The sequence below is a fragment of the Dermacentor andersoni genome, chromosome 4 (assembly GCF_023375885.2).
Source record: "Dermacentor andersoni chromosome 4, qqDerAnde1_hic_scaffold, whole genome shotgun sequence".
Lineage (NCBI taxonomy): Eukaryota > Metazoa > Arthropoda > Arachnida > Ixodida > Ixodidae > Dermacentor > Dermacentor andersoni.
This window is the reverse complement of record NC_092817.1, coordinates 196,457,639-196,475,721: the sequence shown is the minus strand read 5'-3', so window position 1 is coordinate 196,475,721 and position 18,083 is coordinate 196,457,639. Positions and strand designations below refer to the sequence as shown.

Genomic DNA, 18,083 nt, shown 5'->3' with positions numbered 1-18,083 from the left:
ACCTAGCCTGCTTGAGTTAATCAGGTACGCTATACATGCTTTTCATTCTATCGTTTCTGTATACATTTTCTTGATTTCCTTTCTCTTCCTCAAAACTTCTCAATCTACCTTGTTCCGCTACCTATGCCTGTAACGGCCCTGCTCATATCAATCTCTTCCCTGCATTTTTTTTTTTAATACTAATACTCTAAACGTCTCCTGCTTATCTCGACTGCTGACCGGTCAATGCTTCTATCCACATTAAATGTTCTGGAAGGTGTACGTTACCTCCAGGTCTCACTGTTTGAATCTGTTCGCATTCCATTACGATGTGCTGAGTGGTCTCCGGATTTTTGCTGCAGCAAACACATGTGTCATCTTGTTGCGAATATTTGCTCTGGTATGTTTTTCTCCTTAGGCAACCTTAGTCCATTCGCTTGGACCTCAGATAGCCAGTCTCTGCCCTTTGTGTTATTGTGCAGATTTTCCCTCCTAAATTCTTTCTCCTCATTCTTGTAAATCTCCATGGTCCTTTTTCTTCCCATTCTTTGTATCCAATTCACTTTCTCAGTTTCTTTCACTTTCTGATAACTCCTGGTTGTCTATTTACACTTTCAATTACTCCTTACTCGGTTGCCAAGTTTCTTGAACTCTTCCCCCATTCTGTGTCCACGCTTTTCAATTAGTACAGATACTTGTGCACTTTAGCTGCCCATTTATTTTCATCCATGTTCTTGAGTCTTTCTTCAAAACTAATTTTGCTCTGTGCTTCTCTAACTTCGAAGGAGGCCCAACCCTTGTCATCCTACACTGCCTCATTTGTGGTTTTACCGTGGGCCCCCAAAGCCAACTGGCCTACCCATGTTTCGTTAACTTCCAGTCCCGATAAGATATCCGATTTTAAGTACAGAATGGCATTTACGAACGTTAGTGCTGGCACCATTACTCCTTTCCAGATTCCACACACCACCTCATATTTATTGTAGCCCAAAGTGCCCTATGTTTCATTATTGCTATATTCTGCTTCCCCTTTATTTTCAGTTATCTTGGTGGTAGCTTGAGTAAGTTATTTCTTCGTATATATATATAGATGCCCAGGTATTTAAATTGCTTGACTATGGACATGACTTGCTGTTGAATTGGTACCACATTGTTACTCATCTCTTCATTAAAGATCATATTATAATTCCAGATTTCTCTGTGCTAAGCTTAAGGCCCAGATGTGTCACTGTGTTACCACGCATATTCACTACTCTCCCTAAATCTCTTGCATTGTCCACTAGTAGCACCATGTCGTCTGCATACATCAGTCCAGGGACCTTCTGTTGCACCCTTTGCCTGCTATAGATGTAAAATAAACCAAGCCCTAATTTACTGTTTTTTAGTTATCTTTCTATGCCCGCAACATAAAGCACGAGCAACAGTAGAGATAGAGGACATACGTACTTCAGTCCTTGGTGAATTAATGGTGAATTGATGAATTAATTAAAGGTGCCTGAATTAATGGTGCACAACATGCATTCAAAGGCCCCGATAAGTCACCTGTTGCTGTAACGATTGATTTACTAAGCATAAACAAAACTCTCTCACCCCGCCAATGATTAGACAATTATGCCCAGAACTACATTCCGCTGCGCAAAGATATTGCCTGTGTACGTCTCGTACCTTCGGCAGTGCTGCAAAGGTTTTGTGAGATGGAGTATAGGTACGTGTCGCTGGGAATGTGCCACTCTACGATGACAAAAAAAGATAATTTAAATTTCTCCAATGCTGGGCGGAATAGAACCCACGTCACAAGGGTTCCTCAAGGACAGCAACGCAACTTTTTAGCAGGCTGCAACACAAATACAACTGGGTATGTGCCACTTTTCAATGAATGCTTTTTACTTGCACACTTTAGCGAGCTGTGCCATGAAGGCACTGGGTATGTGTCACTCATCACTGAACCTTTCGCCAACTTGGGTCACTGAGTATGTGCCGCTGAGTGTGTGGCAAGCCAGGGAACAACTTTCAGCATCCGCAGGCACCGGCACACCATGCTTTTTGTCTCGAAGGTCATGCGTGGACTTCTCAGCAGCGCCACTAGATGCTGCAATGTGACCAGAAAGAAGCATGAGAGAGGAGCCCAGTCGCCGCATGAAGTGTTTCTCAGTGTTGCACGCCATGCATTTCGAAGGCCATGCGCAGACTCCCTGGCAGCACTCCTAGATGGCACCGAGTGTTATTAGGAAAGCGCAAAGCGGAATCCTACTGTAGTACACGTCTCATACATAACTAGTTTTGACAGTGGCAGTATGTTGTGTTTCTATATTGATTCAGTGCTAAATGCATTGCCATCAACAGTCATTGTGAGATTGGTTCTGCCAACACTTTCTCTGTCTTATAAGGAACATAGGTTTTTGAAGGGTACCTGCATGTAAGTTGACAGTTGGGATGATTTTGTATCTTCACTTTTCTTTCTTTTTTTCTTTGATTCCTGTAGTTGTTTTTAGCTGGTTTTGCTGCTTACTCTATTTTTATTTACCAGCACAAATATTGTGCGCGTCACAATAATCCTCATCTGTATAGCACTCGTGTTTGTTTACTGCTTTTCACTATACATCTTCGCAACAACAGTGGATTACCAGTGAGCCCACTGCTACTCTTCTAATCGCATAGGTATGCATACCAAAAGCATTCCATACCTTTCACAAGTATGCTTAAGGGTTCTTTTGATAGCTTCGAACAGGCAATGCAGGTTACTGTTTAAAGCATGGTACACTAGCACATTCATCCCGTGGCGTGGCCATCAGTCATGGCATGCTGAACCTGCCAGCTTTAGTTCGATCACTGAAGCTAAGCGGCATTTCACTCTGTCAGTGCTTGGGAGGGAGGCCACACGATACACCGAATGCGAGGGCACTATTGTGAGGCGTTCACTTTCGGGAGCATGATCACTTTCATGAGATTGTGTGTGACTTGGCATAAGACACATCGCCATATACAGCCCACACCATTTCTAGCCCTGCGCCAAAGTTTCTGTGCTTGCATAGTGGCAGGAATACTGTCAGCTGTACACTTAGGCGCTTCTTTGGCCAAGTTGCTCAATATCTTGCAAAAGTGGTCGTACCCTTGAAAGTGACTGTTTGAGAATACTGCCCCTGACGGCTCCGCTGCCCTGTGAGGCAAGCACAAGTTTAACTTTGAACTTACCATGTTTGTTTTATTTTTATTTTTTTGGGTGGCTTGACACAGATGGCAGCTGAAGAGTCCCCCAGTACGTCAAGTGGCAACGATGCCCTGGCGTTACGGCTGCTGCGGACCAATACGTGGAGCTGCTATTATGGACTGCCCCTGTGGGAATTCACCTCTGCCAAGCTCAAGGAAATAATGCGGGGCATGTTGTCAGAACTTCCAGACAGGTAGGACCCACCAGCTTGACACCATGCACAGTAGTGAAATATGAAAGCAGCACTTTCACCTCCTGTGCACAGAATTTCACCATGTATCAGTGGTAGCAATGGCTTCAGCATGATTCAGAAAATCTAATTAGACCAACCTTATATTGCTCTGTGTCTAAAGTAGAATAGTTGCTAGACTTTGACACCCAGCAATGCACTCTTCTGAGTGCCAGCTATTTAGTGTCAACTGTGCAGAGTTTAGTGAAATATGAAGTGACTTTTCACATTATTTTCCAGAAAATCAAGGAAAGGAAATGTGCATAAAGTTAGAACCAACTGAGATAAACTGAAATAAACCTCATATTCAAAATAAGCAATGAGCATATGTCTGCAAGTTTGCAGCACGATATCTCAGAAGAATAAAGATGAAAAAAAAAAAATATTTACCTTAGCCTTTTGCGGTCACATGCAGTTACCCAATTGGTGGTCATTCCAGTCAAGGGACATTTTATGCATTTATACGCCACGCAAAAAACTGGTTAGGTAAATGAACACATGTTAAGTTACATTTCAGAAAATTTACTTATTCGTGAGGCTTTAAATAGTACATCAACGCTGTACATGTGGTAGCACTCAAAGCACTCTCCTGGTGGAGGAAAATTTGCACTGCAGGCCTGTAGGGCCCTCGCAGTCGCTTTCTTCTAAACTGCTCCCATCCGAGGATGTTTGCCGACTGTCTGAAGGTGAAATATATTCATCCAGGGCACTAAAATTATCTTCTGAGTTAATGAAATTAAATGAATTTTGTCCAGAAAACACCGCCATCCTATTGGCGCTTCACGCCAAAAATCACGCTAAAATCTTTTCAAGCATGAGAGAAGGAAGAAAAGTGCTGCCCTCGTCTGGAGACATTGCAAACTTCACTTACTACTTGAAGAAGCTCAAAACCTGGCTCTACTAACCCAAATAACTGGTGAACGTGAGCATGCGCTCATCAGGCACTACTCGACATCTGACCAGAACGGATACTTTCGCACATCGGGTGGGGCCCGACACATCACTGCAGCGGGTTAAAAGCAGTTACCACTGTATACACCGTTTTTTTTCATTGGCGCCACCATATTTCTACGCAATGGCACCATCTATGGACAGTTGGCATGCTGGCTTGGGCGAGCACTCCGTTTTGCATGGCAGGTATACGTTCGGAAATAGTTTCTGGTGTTTGTTTTCACGCTCGCGCGGCATATTTAGCATGATGTGTGTCTTCTACGCGCTAAACGGTTCTGTGAGATGTACTGAAGTGGTTTAAGTCGGTATGGCCGGACTTTCTGCTGGCATAAAGGCGGACGGAGCATGCAGCGCGATGTGTGAGCTCATATATTTGAGCCTACAATCAGCCTCAGGGATAAATTGTGTATTTCTGAATGTTCCATTCACTACTGTGACCTTATTGCAGTATTATCCTCTAGTTCTAAGCTGCGGTTTAGGAGAAATGAAACATATGCGACAATCATAACAGCGTGGGTACCATTCTGCTACGATAGGAGCTGTGCTGTTATACTTTGACAAGTGTTCAAACTGTTCGCTGCAGGTTACATTGCGTGACTACTTGGTTCGATGGATGAGGTTTCCACCCATTAATGGAATAGTTTTGGCTAGTAATAGCAGCATGCCTGACCGTTTACGAACTGCGAGAGCGTCCTAAGCAGTGGTAGCTATAAGGTGCTGGATTACAGATATAGTGCATGGTCCAACCATACGGCATCAGTGGTTATATGTCTAAAAACGTTGTGCCGCGTGACTATGCGAGGTCGTATTGCGGCGTTAGCCCATTTTCTCTTGCTTTTTTGAGAAAGAGGATGATAATCGAATTGTTTTTTCGGTTGTGTTCGTTCCGTTCTCTTCGATGCACTCACACGTATTACGAAAATTTTGTCCTCAAAGATAGCCATCGCATTCTTTTTATGCGATCCCTCTCATATATTATAGCTTTATACAGGCCAAAAAGGCAATGCCGAAGCACGCAGCTTATATATGTATTGTGCTGATTCACCAACTGCAGTGATCGCCGTGTTGAGCAGCGTCATCGGCCTCATGCAGGAAGGATAGCGTAGACATAGTAATTTCAAGCCTACTAGACTTGAAATGCGTGAGAATGATGCCGGTGAATCACAAATATTTGATAGCGCCTGCCTCTTAGATGTCTCGTGATTGCCTTAGGTTGGCCGCGTCCACGAGCATGCGCTCTTATGTTTTATGTTTTACTCCCTATGCCAAGCGATCAGACAGTGAGCTGATTTACCATTTAATGCTGGCAATACAGACACCGGTTTCCTTTGTTGAATTAAAACCAATATAAACAAAATAGTTCACAACACATACACACACCGTGACTGTTAATGTGCGTACACTGTGGCTGATTATGCATGTCACATTTTTGCGCCACCAAGACATATTTCCGCGTACTGTAGCTACCGATGCACCGAAAGGCTTCCCTAAACGACCTTATATGAACTGACATTGCGTAAATTTCACAAAGTACAATCTAAAACATTCCGAAATCGTTCCACAGCACGGGACAGCAATACTTTCAAGCAGCGCCGTGCCCAGTCGCCCAAGCCAGAGAGGAGGAAAGGCTCGCTGCATGCCCTATCCTCCTCGCCTGATGAAAAGGTCTACATGCAGGCCTGATCAGCAAAACCACTGTCAAGTTTTCTCAAGAAAGAATGGCGCAAACGAATAGGGACAAAAAAGAAAACACGGACGAGCGCAGTCCATGTTTTCCGTAAAACTATACAGTTTTCTACCAAGATGGAAACGTGGTAACACTGTTTAAGCTGTGGGGTTATGCTATGCGTGCGGCTAGGGGTGAAGGCAAGCTCCATATCTAGCCACACACAGTCGTTCCGTAGTAGTCCCCAACCCGTAGTGTGGGTTAATCGAAGCCACGTTGGGTTTGGATGATAAGGCAACCAGCGGCATCTGCTCAAGCAATATTTGCTCCCACGAGCAATACAGAACACCTGCAGAGGGGAGGTCCGTTCTGTAAAAAGGTGATGAGTAGGCTTGCCCCGTTGCACGTTATGTCAGGCAATGAGTTAACGCACAAGTTGTGGCAGGTATCCGTAAGGTTCACATGAGGCCGTTGGTCAGGTCCAAGGTCGGGAAGCCAAAGAGAGAGAGAGAATAACTTTATTGAATTGGGGAAAGGGGGACAGGGGGACAGGGGGTCAGAAGCTTGATGGGTGGGGCCCCAAGTCCTGGGCTCCACTGGCTTCTGCCGCCAGCCAAACGTGACCCAGAAAGGCTTTCTGCACCTCCGGGTCTGAGCTGGCGAGTTGTGCCTCTCATTGCTCCAGTGTGTTAGATTATACCTAGCTAAGTAGGTATTTAAACTTGGCGGTCTATTTTGGCATTCCCATGAGATGTGGTCCAAAGACGGTGGCGAGTCACTACAACACGGACAGGCACGCCCATAGATCGTTGTGAAAATTTTGCTTAATCTTAATAAATTCTCCTTCAGGAACACTTTATGTTTTTTACTTTGGCAAGGGGAGTGTCTTCCTCATGAGTCGAATCAGAATCATGTTTTATTGAGCTATAAGCTTAATCCATAAATGAAGATACAGAAGCAGGTCCCACAGCACAAGAGCCTAAGGGGACCTCTTGTCAGGTAGTACATAAAACAATAACATTATTAAGCTGCAGAGTAAGAAAATAAACATTAAAAAGGAAAAAAAAACAAAATACTACATGAAATAATGAATCATACAAAATAACTTTGCTAAGACAAAAAATAATACAAAATTGTACAGTACAACAAGAATGATAGTACTGTATAAAATGATATAGCTCATTGTGCACGGGAATATTGCAGAACTGAACAAACAAGATTACAGAATATGAGTAACTACTACTAGAATGCGCCTAGCACAATGAACAATTGAAAATATATATTTTTGGGGATCCTATTCCCTTTCCCATGAGTCTGGGAGAAGGGGAGTGCATATAGCGAGAGCAATGGGGAAACGGGGAGAGGGCGTAGTGCAAATTTCATGCTCGTACCCTCCGGCTCTTGATGCGTCTACAACATGCAATCCCGTCGACATGAGTGCGTGGAAGGAAATGGCCACACATGCTCCCCATAAAGCACATTTCATCGTTCCAATTTGTTTATTGCTTGCTTATTTGTTTGTTTATTTCTTCAAAGCTGTCTTGTTGAGACAGTTGTAGAAGCTCCGTGGGCACAATCGAAACAAGCGTTTCTTGTTTCCAGCAAAGGGCGCAAGCCACGTCTTCTGTCACGGCCGTGCAACGTGCTCGGTGGCCACGAGAGGCAGGGCAAGGAGGCGTTCTTCTGCGTGGCAAGTGCGGGCTCCCGGAAGCCTCATGCTGCAGGGCTGGTGCACAGCAGTGAGAAGATCTCGCTGGTGTTCCTAGCGGGGTCAGTGAATGCACGAACTCTCTTGGCCTATGAGCTGGGAAACAGCTTTGGAGTCACCCTACTTGCTCTACAGCTGGCCCCATGGCAGCTGTCCATGGTCGCAGTGTGGGGCCTCTCCTTCCTCGAGCCAGAGGACCCCTCAATGTGCTGCCTGGAACTGAACATGGACGGTGTCATTATGGGCTTCAGGTGCGCAGACAGTGACTTGAAATACGTTCTTTTTGGGGGGAGGGGGGGCAAGTTGGTGCAGTTTCATCCCTACAGGCAGCAAAGCAAAGCAGACAAAGAAAACAAGAGAGAGACAACACACATCTGCCCCTTGTCTTCTAGTCTGCTTTCCTTTGCTGCCGAAAGCGATTGCCAAGCAACTACAGTGCAGAAACCAACAAAGGACTAATGACAGAGGACAGACACTGGCACGACTGACCTTCATGTAAAGGTTCATTCTCAGTTTCATAGTTTAATATGTACTAATATGGCCTGTTCTGCCTTTATAGGCTGTGATTTCCATTGCTGTTTCTTTGTTGCCTATGTGTCTGCGAGTGGCACTCATCTGTTCATGAATTTTCATAAACTTTTTTCATATACATGTACATGAGGTGTGACACAAAAGAAACAAGACTAAGTGTGTAGCTTGAAAAAGGAGTGGAGTTGGCAACAACTGTTTTGCTGACGTCATCCCACACACCTCCTTTATTCATGCGGCCAGTTTCAATGGAACTGATCACGCCAGTTGGGAGTGCTGGGTCATCGAGTGAATTTGTGCAGCTGCATTCTGCTAATGTCTGATGTAAAAACCGAACAGCGAATCAACATCAAGTTTCTTGTGAAACTTAAGAAATCAGCCACGGAAACACTTCAAATGTTAACCGAGGCTTATGGAGATGAAACTTTGTCTCGTGCACGTGTGTTTGTATGGCATAAGAGGTTTTCAGGGGGAAGGGACAGTGTGGAAAATTATGAATGTGCTGGGCGCCCAAGGTCAGCGATTACAGACCAAAACATTGCCAAAGTTTGTGATGTGATCCGTGGTGACCGAAGATTAAGTGTTCGTGCAGTGGCAGAGTTGGTTAACTTGGATAGGGAAGCTGTTCGACGCATTTTAACAGACGAATTACACATGAGGAAGATTTGTGCAAAGGTTGTGCAAAAGTTCTGTCCGGTGACCAAAAACAGTGCCGTAAAGACGTGTGTGTGGACATGTTAGAACGCATTGCAAACAAGCCAAATTTGTTGAAATCTGTTGTAACATGTGATGAGACATGGATTTTTACCTATGACCCAGAAAGTAAGCGCCAGTCAATGCAGTGGAAGTCTCCAGGATCCTCAAGACCCAAAAAAGCACGCATGTCAAAATCAAAATTCAAGGCGATGTTAATTGTCTTCTTTGACGTTAACAGCATTGAGTGGGTTCCCAGTGGTCAGACTGTTAATCAACACTACTACATTGAAGTACTAAAACGACTTCGTGAAAAAATTAGCAAAAGAAGGTCACAGTTGTGGAGTAATAGATGGCTGTTGCACCAGGACAATGCACCCGCTCACACGGCCCTATTTGTCAGGCAGTTTCTGACCAGCAAAAACATTACTGTGATGGGGCATCCTCCTTATTCACCTGATTTGGCTCCATGCGACTTTTTTTTATTTCCTAAAGTTAAATCTTGCTTAAAGGGAACCCATTTTACCTCAGTTGAAGAGGTTCAGGCAAAAACAGAGAATCCTCTGAAGGGCCTTCCAAAAATCTCGTTCCAGAACTGTTACCAGCAATGGCAGCACCGAATGCAGAAGTGTGTGAATGCTCAAGGGCACTGCTTTGAAGGTGATAATGTCATAGAGAACTGATTCTATAAGTACAATAATTTATTGGACCAGTCTCTTTTTTTTTTTTTTTTTTTTGTGTCACACCTCGTATCTGTGGAACTGAACGTAAACCTCTAGTTGGAAGATAGTGCTTGTGTCTATCCCACATCATTCGTCCTTCATCGGTTTTAGCGCTGTAGTTGCTTGAATATGCGTCACTAACTAGCCCATTCTTGTACCCTGTCATAGCCATTGATCTTCACTTAATAGCTTGATTGCAGTTCCTGGTGCATTTTGGTGCACATTCTTCAGACAGCGTGAGGAAGATATGCACAAGAGAATGGACGTATGCAAGGAGTACACAAGAGCAGATGTATAAGAGAACGGCACTTGTGTGTGATCTGTTCTCTTGTGTACGTCTTCCTCACAATGTTTGATGAAGGTACATACTAAACAGTAAAATCTTCCATGGGGAGAGTAGCAGACGTTGATGAACAACACTGGCTGAAAGAGGGAAGCCTTAGCACAAAGACAACATTTTGACAATGGTAGTCGCCATCATCATGGCTAAGACAAATCGCTCTGTCACCCGGACTGACGTTTCACTCATTTTCCCACTGTTTTCATTTTTATTTCACTCCTTACACTGGTGTCACACAGACACTTGTGATCACGAGAGAGTCCAATCGGGGTCGAATTTCGCAGTCTTGGTTGGCTTCTCTGTGCAAGCTGCGGAAGGGAACCATTCGCAATTGAGAAACCGATCCCTATTGGGATTGATCACCCCGTGTGACTGGGCTATTAGACATCAATGAAGTATAGACTTAAAGTTGACTTACAACTCTCTCTTCCCGAATCCTTGAGGGAATGCTCGGATAACGCTTGGATTGCGCAGGTCCGAATTGCAGCAGGCAGAACTTGGCACACTTTAAAACTTCCAGCCAAACCCATCTGATGGAGGGGATCCTTGTGATCTGTTGTGGAGCAAGGGGTCTGAAACAGCCAGTAGAAAATGTGAACCTGCTTCGAGTTTACTGGTGGAAGAATCTTCTCCTCCGTGCACCAAGAAGCTTGTTTCAGATTGAATAGAGGAATCCACCTTTACATATTAGAGACAATACCCTACTTGCTCGATTCTGACGGGCATTTTTTTTTTTCAGGGAAAATTTACTATAAAATTACATGCTTCACTAGAAACCAAAACTGCATTGACGTTTGAAAATTCTGTTGTTCACTCCAATCCGCACGCCACTGCTGCTGCTAATGCTGGTGTAGCTTTGTGCCTGCTCTGTAAGTTTGTTAGGATTCCATGCAGGGCCGCAACCAGGAATTACTTTCAGAAGGGGTTTTGCTGTAAGAACGGTGGCCATTTTGAAAGATTTCTGTTCGCTTATTTTCGTATGTGGATCAAACAAATCACTGACATATTGATAGTATAAACACATAATGACATATATGTAAGTCATGCTGGAAAGTATATTAGCCGCAGTGATCATTTCGGGGGGCATCAGTACCCCCGAGTCTGTGGCCTGCAAGCATGGAGAAAGGAAAGAACTAGCAGGGGGCATTGCGCTACGTGGTTGAAGCCGAACAAGGTGGCCCAACACGTGATCATCATGTCACAGAGCTTGGTAGGTTTTACTGTTCCCACTCTACTGGCAGAGCTACGGCAGGGCAGCCGAACAAGTGCACATTGATTAAAAAATACCGGGAACCAAATGTTCTCAGCCAATACGCTGAGTCTTGGAGGTCACGTCTTTGGCCAGCACTGTGAAGGAAAAAGCGAAGAGAATGGCTTCACAGAGAGTTCGCTTGCCAAGGCTGGCTGTATGACATAATGCTCACTCCTATAGGTAGTTTATGTTCTTCCTTCATGTCTGCAAGGCTTTTAAGAAATCCAGTATCCCAACTGCCATAGGCGACACTGAATATGGGATGCTGTGGGCTGTTCCTAGCAATGAGGAGGCCTCCAAGAGCTACAGTGAATGATGCCCACTTCAATGTAGCTGGGATGCAGTAAATTTACCTTTTTTCAAAGCCTTAGCAAATCTCCATTGCATTCTATCTCTTACTACGAAAAAAATTGTGAATGGACAGTCAAAGTCATTACTTGTTATAATTTCTGGCCATGAAAATTGGATGCACGTTATAATTGAGTAAATGAAGTACTTTCCAAGAGAGTTTGTGAAAATGCGAGAAAGTTTCCAACAGGCGGTGTGACATGCATTTTGTGCCATCACGAAACTGCTGCGGTGCTGCCATCAAGTTCGATGCAGGCAAAAGCAAAAAGGCACAGCACTATGCTGGCATGAATTTTCTAGCAAAGCCAGATTAACAGATGTGTTTTCAAAGGTTACCTCACAAATGTTGCTGTTCAAAGTGGCAAGTAGTGAAGGCACGCCTGTAAATTTTTACTGCTTTACCGTAATGTGCCTGATTGTTTAGCTTATTTACAGTTTTCATAATCACACAAATAGCGTTAACATTTTTTGTTTGCATTTAATGTAGGGCAAAACTGATTCAGGAAGAATGCAACTGCAGTCATCGATAGATAATTCAGAGCCTACTTTTATCAACCCAGTTGACTATTTGGACTTGCCCACAGCATAGCCACCCAGCTCATAGTAACAGTGCACAATGGCAACTGAAATATCTGCTACCATTACATAAATATTTCATTAATAAACTCTGTGAATATTTTCATGTGTCTGTGGCGCAGATCAGACTAACTGTGACACTAGAGAGTGTCTATTTGCAGCACTCCTGTTTAGAACAAAGCCAGATGTCTTTTTTTAATGACTAGTTATTAGCATGAGTTATAAAAGAAGGTTTAATATTTTTCCTGACATCTTAGTATTTTTTGGCTTCAAATGTAGTAGTAATTTTCTAATTTTAAGGCTAACAGGCCGGCGAAGAAAAAGTGATGTCGGTGGCGTAGCCGTGCACTCCTCTTCCTTTTTCTTCTCCGCCATGTCCCTCTGTTAACAAGCACGGGGCTTGCTTGCAATCGACGCTTGTCCCACGGACAGTGACGTCTCGTTATTCCATGGTGCTCCAGCAGTGCGGAGGTGCTTGGCCAGCTGCCGCCACCCTCAAGGAGCGTCACGGTCGAGGACGGGCGGAATTTCCTGCTCGCCCTCTGCAAGCGAGTGTCGAAACACGTGCTGCCGCATCGCTACCAGGAGTTGCCCCTGTGCAGCGTGCACTTCCTCAACCTGTTTTTGTTGGACCACGAGGGGACAATGGTGGTGCACAAGACCACGCTGGTGACCAGGCTCTTTAAGTACCTCCTGTCCATCGCAGAACAAGCGGCCTTGGGCGACCCACCCCCCGACCTCGAGGAAGAGTGATGGTGATGGAGCAGCTCGTCGAGACAGAAGTGAGCGTGGGTGGAGAAAGTTTGCAGTACGAGAGTTCTTTGTGAATGGCAGGGAATCGGTGCATATAGACTGCAACTGGGACTGGCGAGCACGAAAGCACCAGCACGGTTTTAATCTGCTTCTTTTCACTTCTGTGTGTGTCCCTTCCAACAGGCCCAGCCAACAATCTTACCGGACTTCCGGTCACTCAGTCTGCCATTCCCACCTATGTGTGAACCGATACCGTTGCGTGAATTTGGCAGTGCCTGACATGCAACAAGTGTGTTTAATCGACCTTTGGTACATGCTCAGCTTTAAAGGAGTGCACAAGGAACTTTGTGGAAACACATAAATGCGCAAGCATGCATTGTTGCCTGGCATGTCTGTTTCACTGACTGCTCCAACAATTGTGGAACTGCGTTGTTGACAGTTGTGTCACAAAGAGCGGGAACGCTCACTGGTCCTTTCACCCACAAGGTAGATAGATGCACACTGCAGAGGAGAGTTGTGACCTATTGTGGTGAGCAAAACAAAACAAAAATTGTGTGAAATCAGAATATAAGAGGGAGGAATGTTGCATACATAGTAGCTAATAGGAGAACGCCAAGGAATATTTAAATGACAAATGAAAAGATATAAACAGCACTCATGCCGGTGTCAAACACCACCATGCCAGTTCTCAAAAGGTAATACCATCATGGCTTCAACATCTTGGACGAAAAGCTGACTTCCTCAGCTAAAAATAATATTCATGGCAGAGCTCCGGCCCCGCCAGGCTGCAGCTCTTGGATGTCTTCCGTTTTTCATCTCACAGGCATTCAGTCGGACATCCTTCCTTCATTGTCCTGAAGTCGCCAAGCAATCCAAATGGGGTGCCATGCTTTTTGGTATTCCAAATGTCATCCTTGCAATTATCATTGCAGATGCATGCACTTCTGGCATTGCCAATGAGCTGGGGCATTTGCATCAGCTCTTTCACAGCTTGATGTGATGTTCTATAGTATGCAAGACCTCCGTGGTGTCCTTGTGGGAAGGAACGGAAGAGCCTTTTAGGTGTTCATAAGGGTTTCCTTGGGAGTTCTTAAAGATGCATTTCCCAGTGTTTCACTTTTACGAGGTGTGTGTATTACAAGGCAACAGAATATTGAACTTACCTCTGCCATCGTGTATGCCTATTCTTTTATGTCATCATCATCAAACCTTTACCCCCCCCCCCCTTCTCCATGCAGAGTTGCAGGCTAGAGCAGCCTAGCTCAAGCCAACCTCTGTGCCATCTTTCAAATAAATCCTCTCTCACTCTTGCTGCACATAATGTATTTTTGTTACCCTGACTTGTTTGCTCGTGTGGTGTCATTGTTCATAGTCATTCTCACAGTCATTGTTCTCTTGGCGCTTAAGTGTTCTACCACCGACTCCAAAAATTTATGTGACATGGGCTTTGCAAAGAAGATTTTGTGGCCAACTCCAGTGGTCTCGCATAGAACTGCAGTCTGCTCCTCCAAATTGCTAACTGTGCCCTTAGGACTGGCAAACGTTAAAACTTTTTTGTCAGATTCTGCATTTTTTGCAACTTTCAGTGCCAGTTACACATGCTCACAGCCCCTTACATCCTGTCTCGATCTCATTGCAAAGACCTGTTGTACTGTAGTATAACAATTCAAGTCATCCCATAATTCCCTATTTAACTGCATCATGTCATTCATGTTTTAGTATGAATCCAAGCTATGTTTATGTATTGACTTGTCACTGTTTTGCACACAAATAAAATTGTTTTTTAATTGTTGGTATCTATTTTTCATGTTTTCGTCATTTCTTAAAAGGATGTGTTTTCAACTCTGCTTGAAATGTAATCTACAGCATCTTCAAGAATTAAACATTCACACATTTTACTTAAATTTTTGTGCGAGGAATGTAAATACAACTTGCACATATGCTTTAAGCTCCATCGCAGAGACTGTGCTTGCGAAATCGTAATCACAAAGTGTATAATTAACTAAAGTGGACTAGTTCTTGGGTTTGCTTTTATGATGTACAATCTTAATGGAAGCTTAACAAGACAGTCATGTCCCAAGGCAAGCTCACTTCATTTGACGTTTTTCTACAAGACCAGTGTGCCAAGGTATGTTCATACCAAAATTTGTCGCTTAGTGCAGCTAACGTTGCATTCCGTGTAGGTCTGGGAGATTGATCAGTCAATCGTCAGGTTAATTGATTCATAGGTGAAAAGCAATAACTATTTTTTAAGTTGCAATTAATTGATTGAAGGCACAAGCAGAGTAATACGAGTACCACACATCACATTTTTGGACTGCATTTGTGCCTGATTAGGATCGAAGTGATTGGCTGTGATTGGCTCCCTACCACAGGTTGGATAAGTGAGCCATACTGTGATTGAAAATGTACCATGGAACATCCGTATTAAAAGAATGCCGGCGCCAAGTCCCTGCTTCACTTGCTCAACAGCGAACCATGGAACTGCAAAGATGTGCATGTTTTGTTTAATAGTGATACGTGCATATTGAGTGCTTCTTGTGGACGATGCATGTGGGCGCCCCAACGAAGACGAACGCTCGCTGGCTCTCGAGCTGTCGGCTGAACTGGCCAGCGCTGCAGTTATCCTTTGTAAATATACTTTGTGCGTAACATTTTGGTGGAGGGTGCCGTTCCTCGTCCTCGCCACGAAGCTCCGCAGCGGCCGCACCGGCCTGCTTTGTGCCATGGCTCCTGGTGACAACGCCTCGTCTCCTTCTACTCCTGCGACCCCGACCACAATGTACGTTATGGTTACCAATCCCCACGATCCTGGCATATGCTCCGGCCAAGATAATGTTGACGTTGAGGACTGGCTCAACCTGTAGGAGAGCGTTAGCCAAAACAACGGCTTGGACCCTACCATTATGCTAGCTAATGTCCTATTCTACTTGGGCGGGTCTCCTCATGTCTGGTTCCGGACACACGAGGACGAGATCTCTAGCTGGGATGCTTTCAAAGAGAAGCTCGTTGACCTCTTTGGAAACACCACCGGTCGGCAGCTGGCTTCTAGAAAAGAGCTTGCTACCCGAGTTCAGTCTTCTACTGAATCGTATGTCTCGTACATACAAGACGTGCTCGCTCTTTGGCGGAAAGTCGATGAGAAAACGGCCGAGGTTGACAAAGTCAGCCACCTACTCAAAGGGATCACGGACGACGCGTTCAACTTGTTGGTTTTCAGCAGTGTGTCCACCATCAACGTCGTTGTCAAGTAATGCCGCCGCTTTGAGCTCGCCAAAAGCCGCCGCATCATTCCACAGTTCTCCCAGCTCCCTAACACGGCTGCGACGTCGTCTTGCGTCGACCTTACTGCTTCACCTTACCCTTAAATGAGCACGTTACACATATTGTTTGCCGCCAGCTTGAGGCTGCAAGACCAGCGCCAATCCCTCCACGCCCACTTGACCCCACCATTGACCAACCAGCCCCAGCGATCTCTCTCATTTTAAAAAAAAAATAATAAATGTGCTTACTGCTGCATTGTTTCTGCTTAAATTTTGCAGAGAGATCGCATTTTGGAGTCGACATCATTCAATGTAACACTTGGCATAGTTAGTTGCCTGGTTTATAAGAAGAAAAAAATTCACCGACTATTATGATACTCCCTAAAGCAAAATTTGAGCGCAGCTCTATGCGTGGTTTCATTTTGCTATATATTGGCTGGTGCAGACAATGTGTCTCGTGCAGCATGTTGCAAACGTATCGAAGTGTGGCGCGACCGCCTCACTAATTTGGAGATAGTGAGAGGCAGAGCATGGGTGACGTGTGGGCACGTTTCACAGCAGGCACCGCAGACAGACCTCCCAGACAATGCACGCTACTTTGTCGCCATTTCTTAGCCATCGTTGTCACACTACACTTCTTCTCGCGCTTTCATCATACCCTCCTCTTCCGCTTTCCTCCTCACAACTTTCATCCCCCACTGCGCTTCGTGTTCACTGTTTCACCCTTTGCTGAGCTCGTTCACTTGTTACGTCGATGCTCGCCACAGGAAAGGGCTCCTAAGAGCTGCATTCTAAAATGGAAAGTTGACTTAGTTTATGGGAGTGGCAAGCTGTTCCCAAGATGGTGCTAGCATAAACTTGCATCACCATCTTTCAGCAGTTGCAGAAAGCAGCCATTCACAGAGGGTTGCTGCGTGCTATCCGCTCCTCAAGAACATGCGGCAACCCTTCCTGAACGGCTGCTTTCTGTAACTGCTGAAAGATGGCGACGCAAGTTTATGCTAGCACCATCTTGGGAGCAGCTTGCACTCCCATAAACTATGGCAACTTTCCATTTTGTTTCTTTAAAAGCCAGACAACTGTGCCAAGTGTTACGTTGAATGATGTAGACTCCAAGATGATCTTTCTGTGAAATTTGAACATGAACAATGCAGTAATAAGCGCAACGTCTTGTTTCAAAGATTTTGATCGAAATATGCATGTCCCCCTAAGCAAGAATGTTACACTTAAAACAGCACCTGTGGGAAGGTCGCCAATTATTAAAGGGGCCCTGCAACTCGTGTCACCATATTTGCTGTAGATTTATTCTCAGCATGTTGTAGAACACTGAACTACCCTATAAATTACGAGCATTTTCTAGAGGTTCATTATATGTTTCACTTAGAGATTCAACACCTGCAACAGAGGTTCAGATTGCTCTAGTTTACATGAAAATAACATTGATGGTACTGTCAAAAGTCCTCTTTTTTTATGTTGAAAGATGTTATATAGATGTTTCTGCTGGATATTGTTTACATTGTTCGGATATTAGTATGGGGCTGAAATGCATCTTGAGGACATTAAGAACGTTAAATTTTGTACATTCACATGAATGTGCGGGAACAGTTTACCATATTTTTATTGGCAGAACATACATAGAACATATAGTTCCAATAACCTTGCTGAGAAAAATGAAAATTCGCGAGACTGCCCAGCATATCAGGGCCTTTTGCAGGTTGGTTGCTATGTTGAACATTGCGTCCTCAGTGCCGTTGTCAGATGGCAGGAGGACTTGGCACCCATAGGTGCCGCGTCCCAGAGCTTACATGTACTCATCAATGCAGCATAGTTTGGTACATTGAACCCGGCACACCCAACTACCTGAGTT

The 18,083-nt window shown here is 44.6% G+C and overlaps 1 protein-coding gene across 3 annotated transcripts in view; it reads left to right on the top strand.

Moving 5' to 3' along the window:
- LOC126530536 (uncharacterized) overlaps positions 1–14,749 on the top strand; it is a 31,321-nt gene extending 16,572 nt beyond the window's left edge. The window contains exons 2-4 of one of the 3 annotated variants that reach the window (XM_050177809.3): positions 3,214–3,380; positions 7,636–7,992; positions 12,662–14,749. In XM_050177809.3, coding sequence (XP_050033766.1) covers positions 3,214–3,380; positions 7,636–7,992; positions 12,662–12,953 — 816 coding nt within the window. In that variant the 3' untranslated portion in view covers positions 12,954–14,749. Of the gene's footprint in view, positions 1–1,893; positions 3,381–7,635; positions 7,993–12,661 lie in introns of those variants that run through there. The other 2 variants (XM_050177810.2, XM_055070636.2) reach the window with 2 other exon arrangements.
- Positions 14,750–18,083: the final 3,334 nt, after the last annotated feature.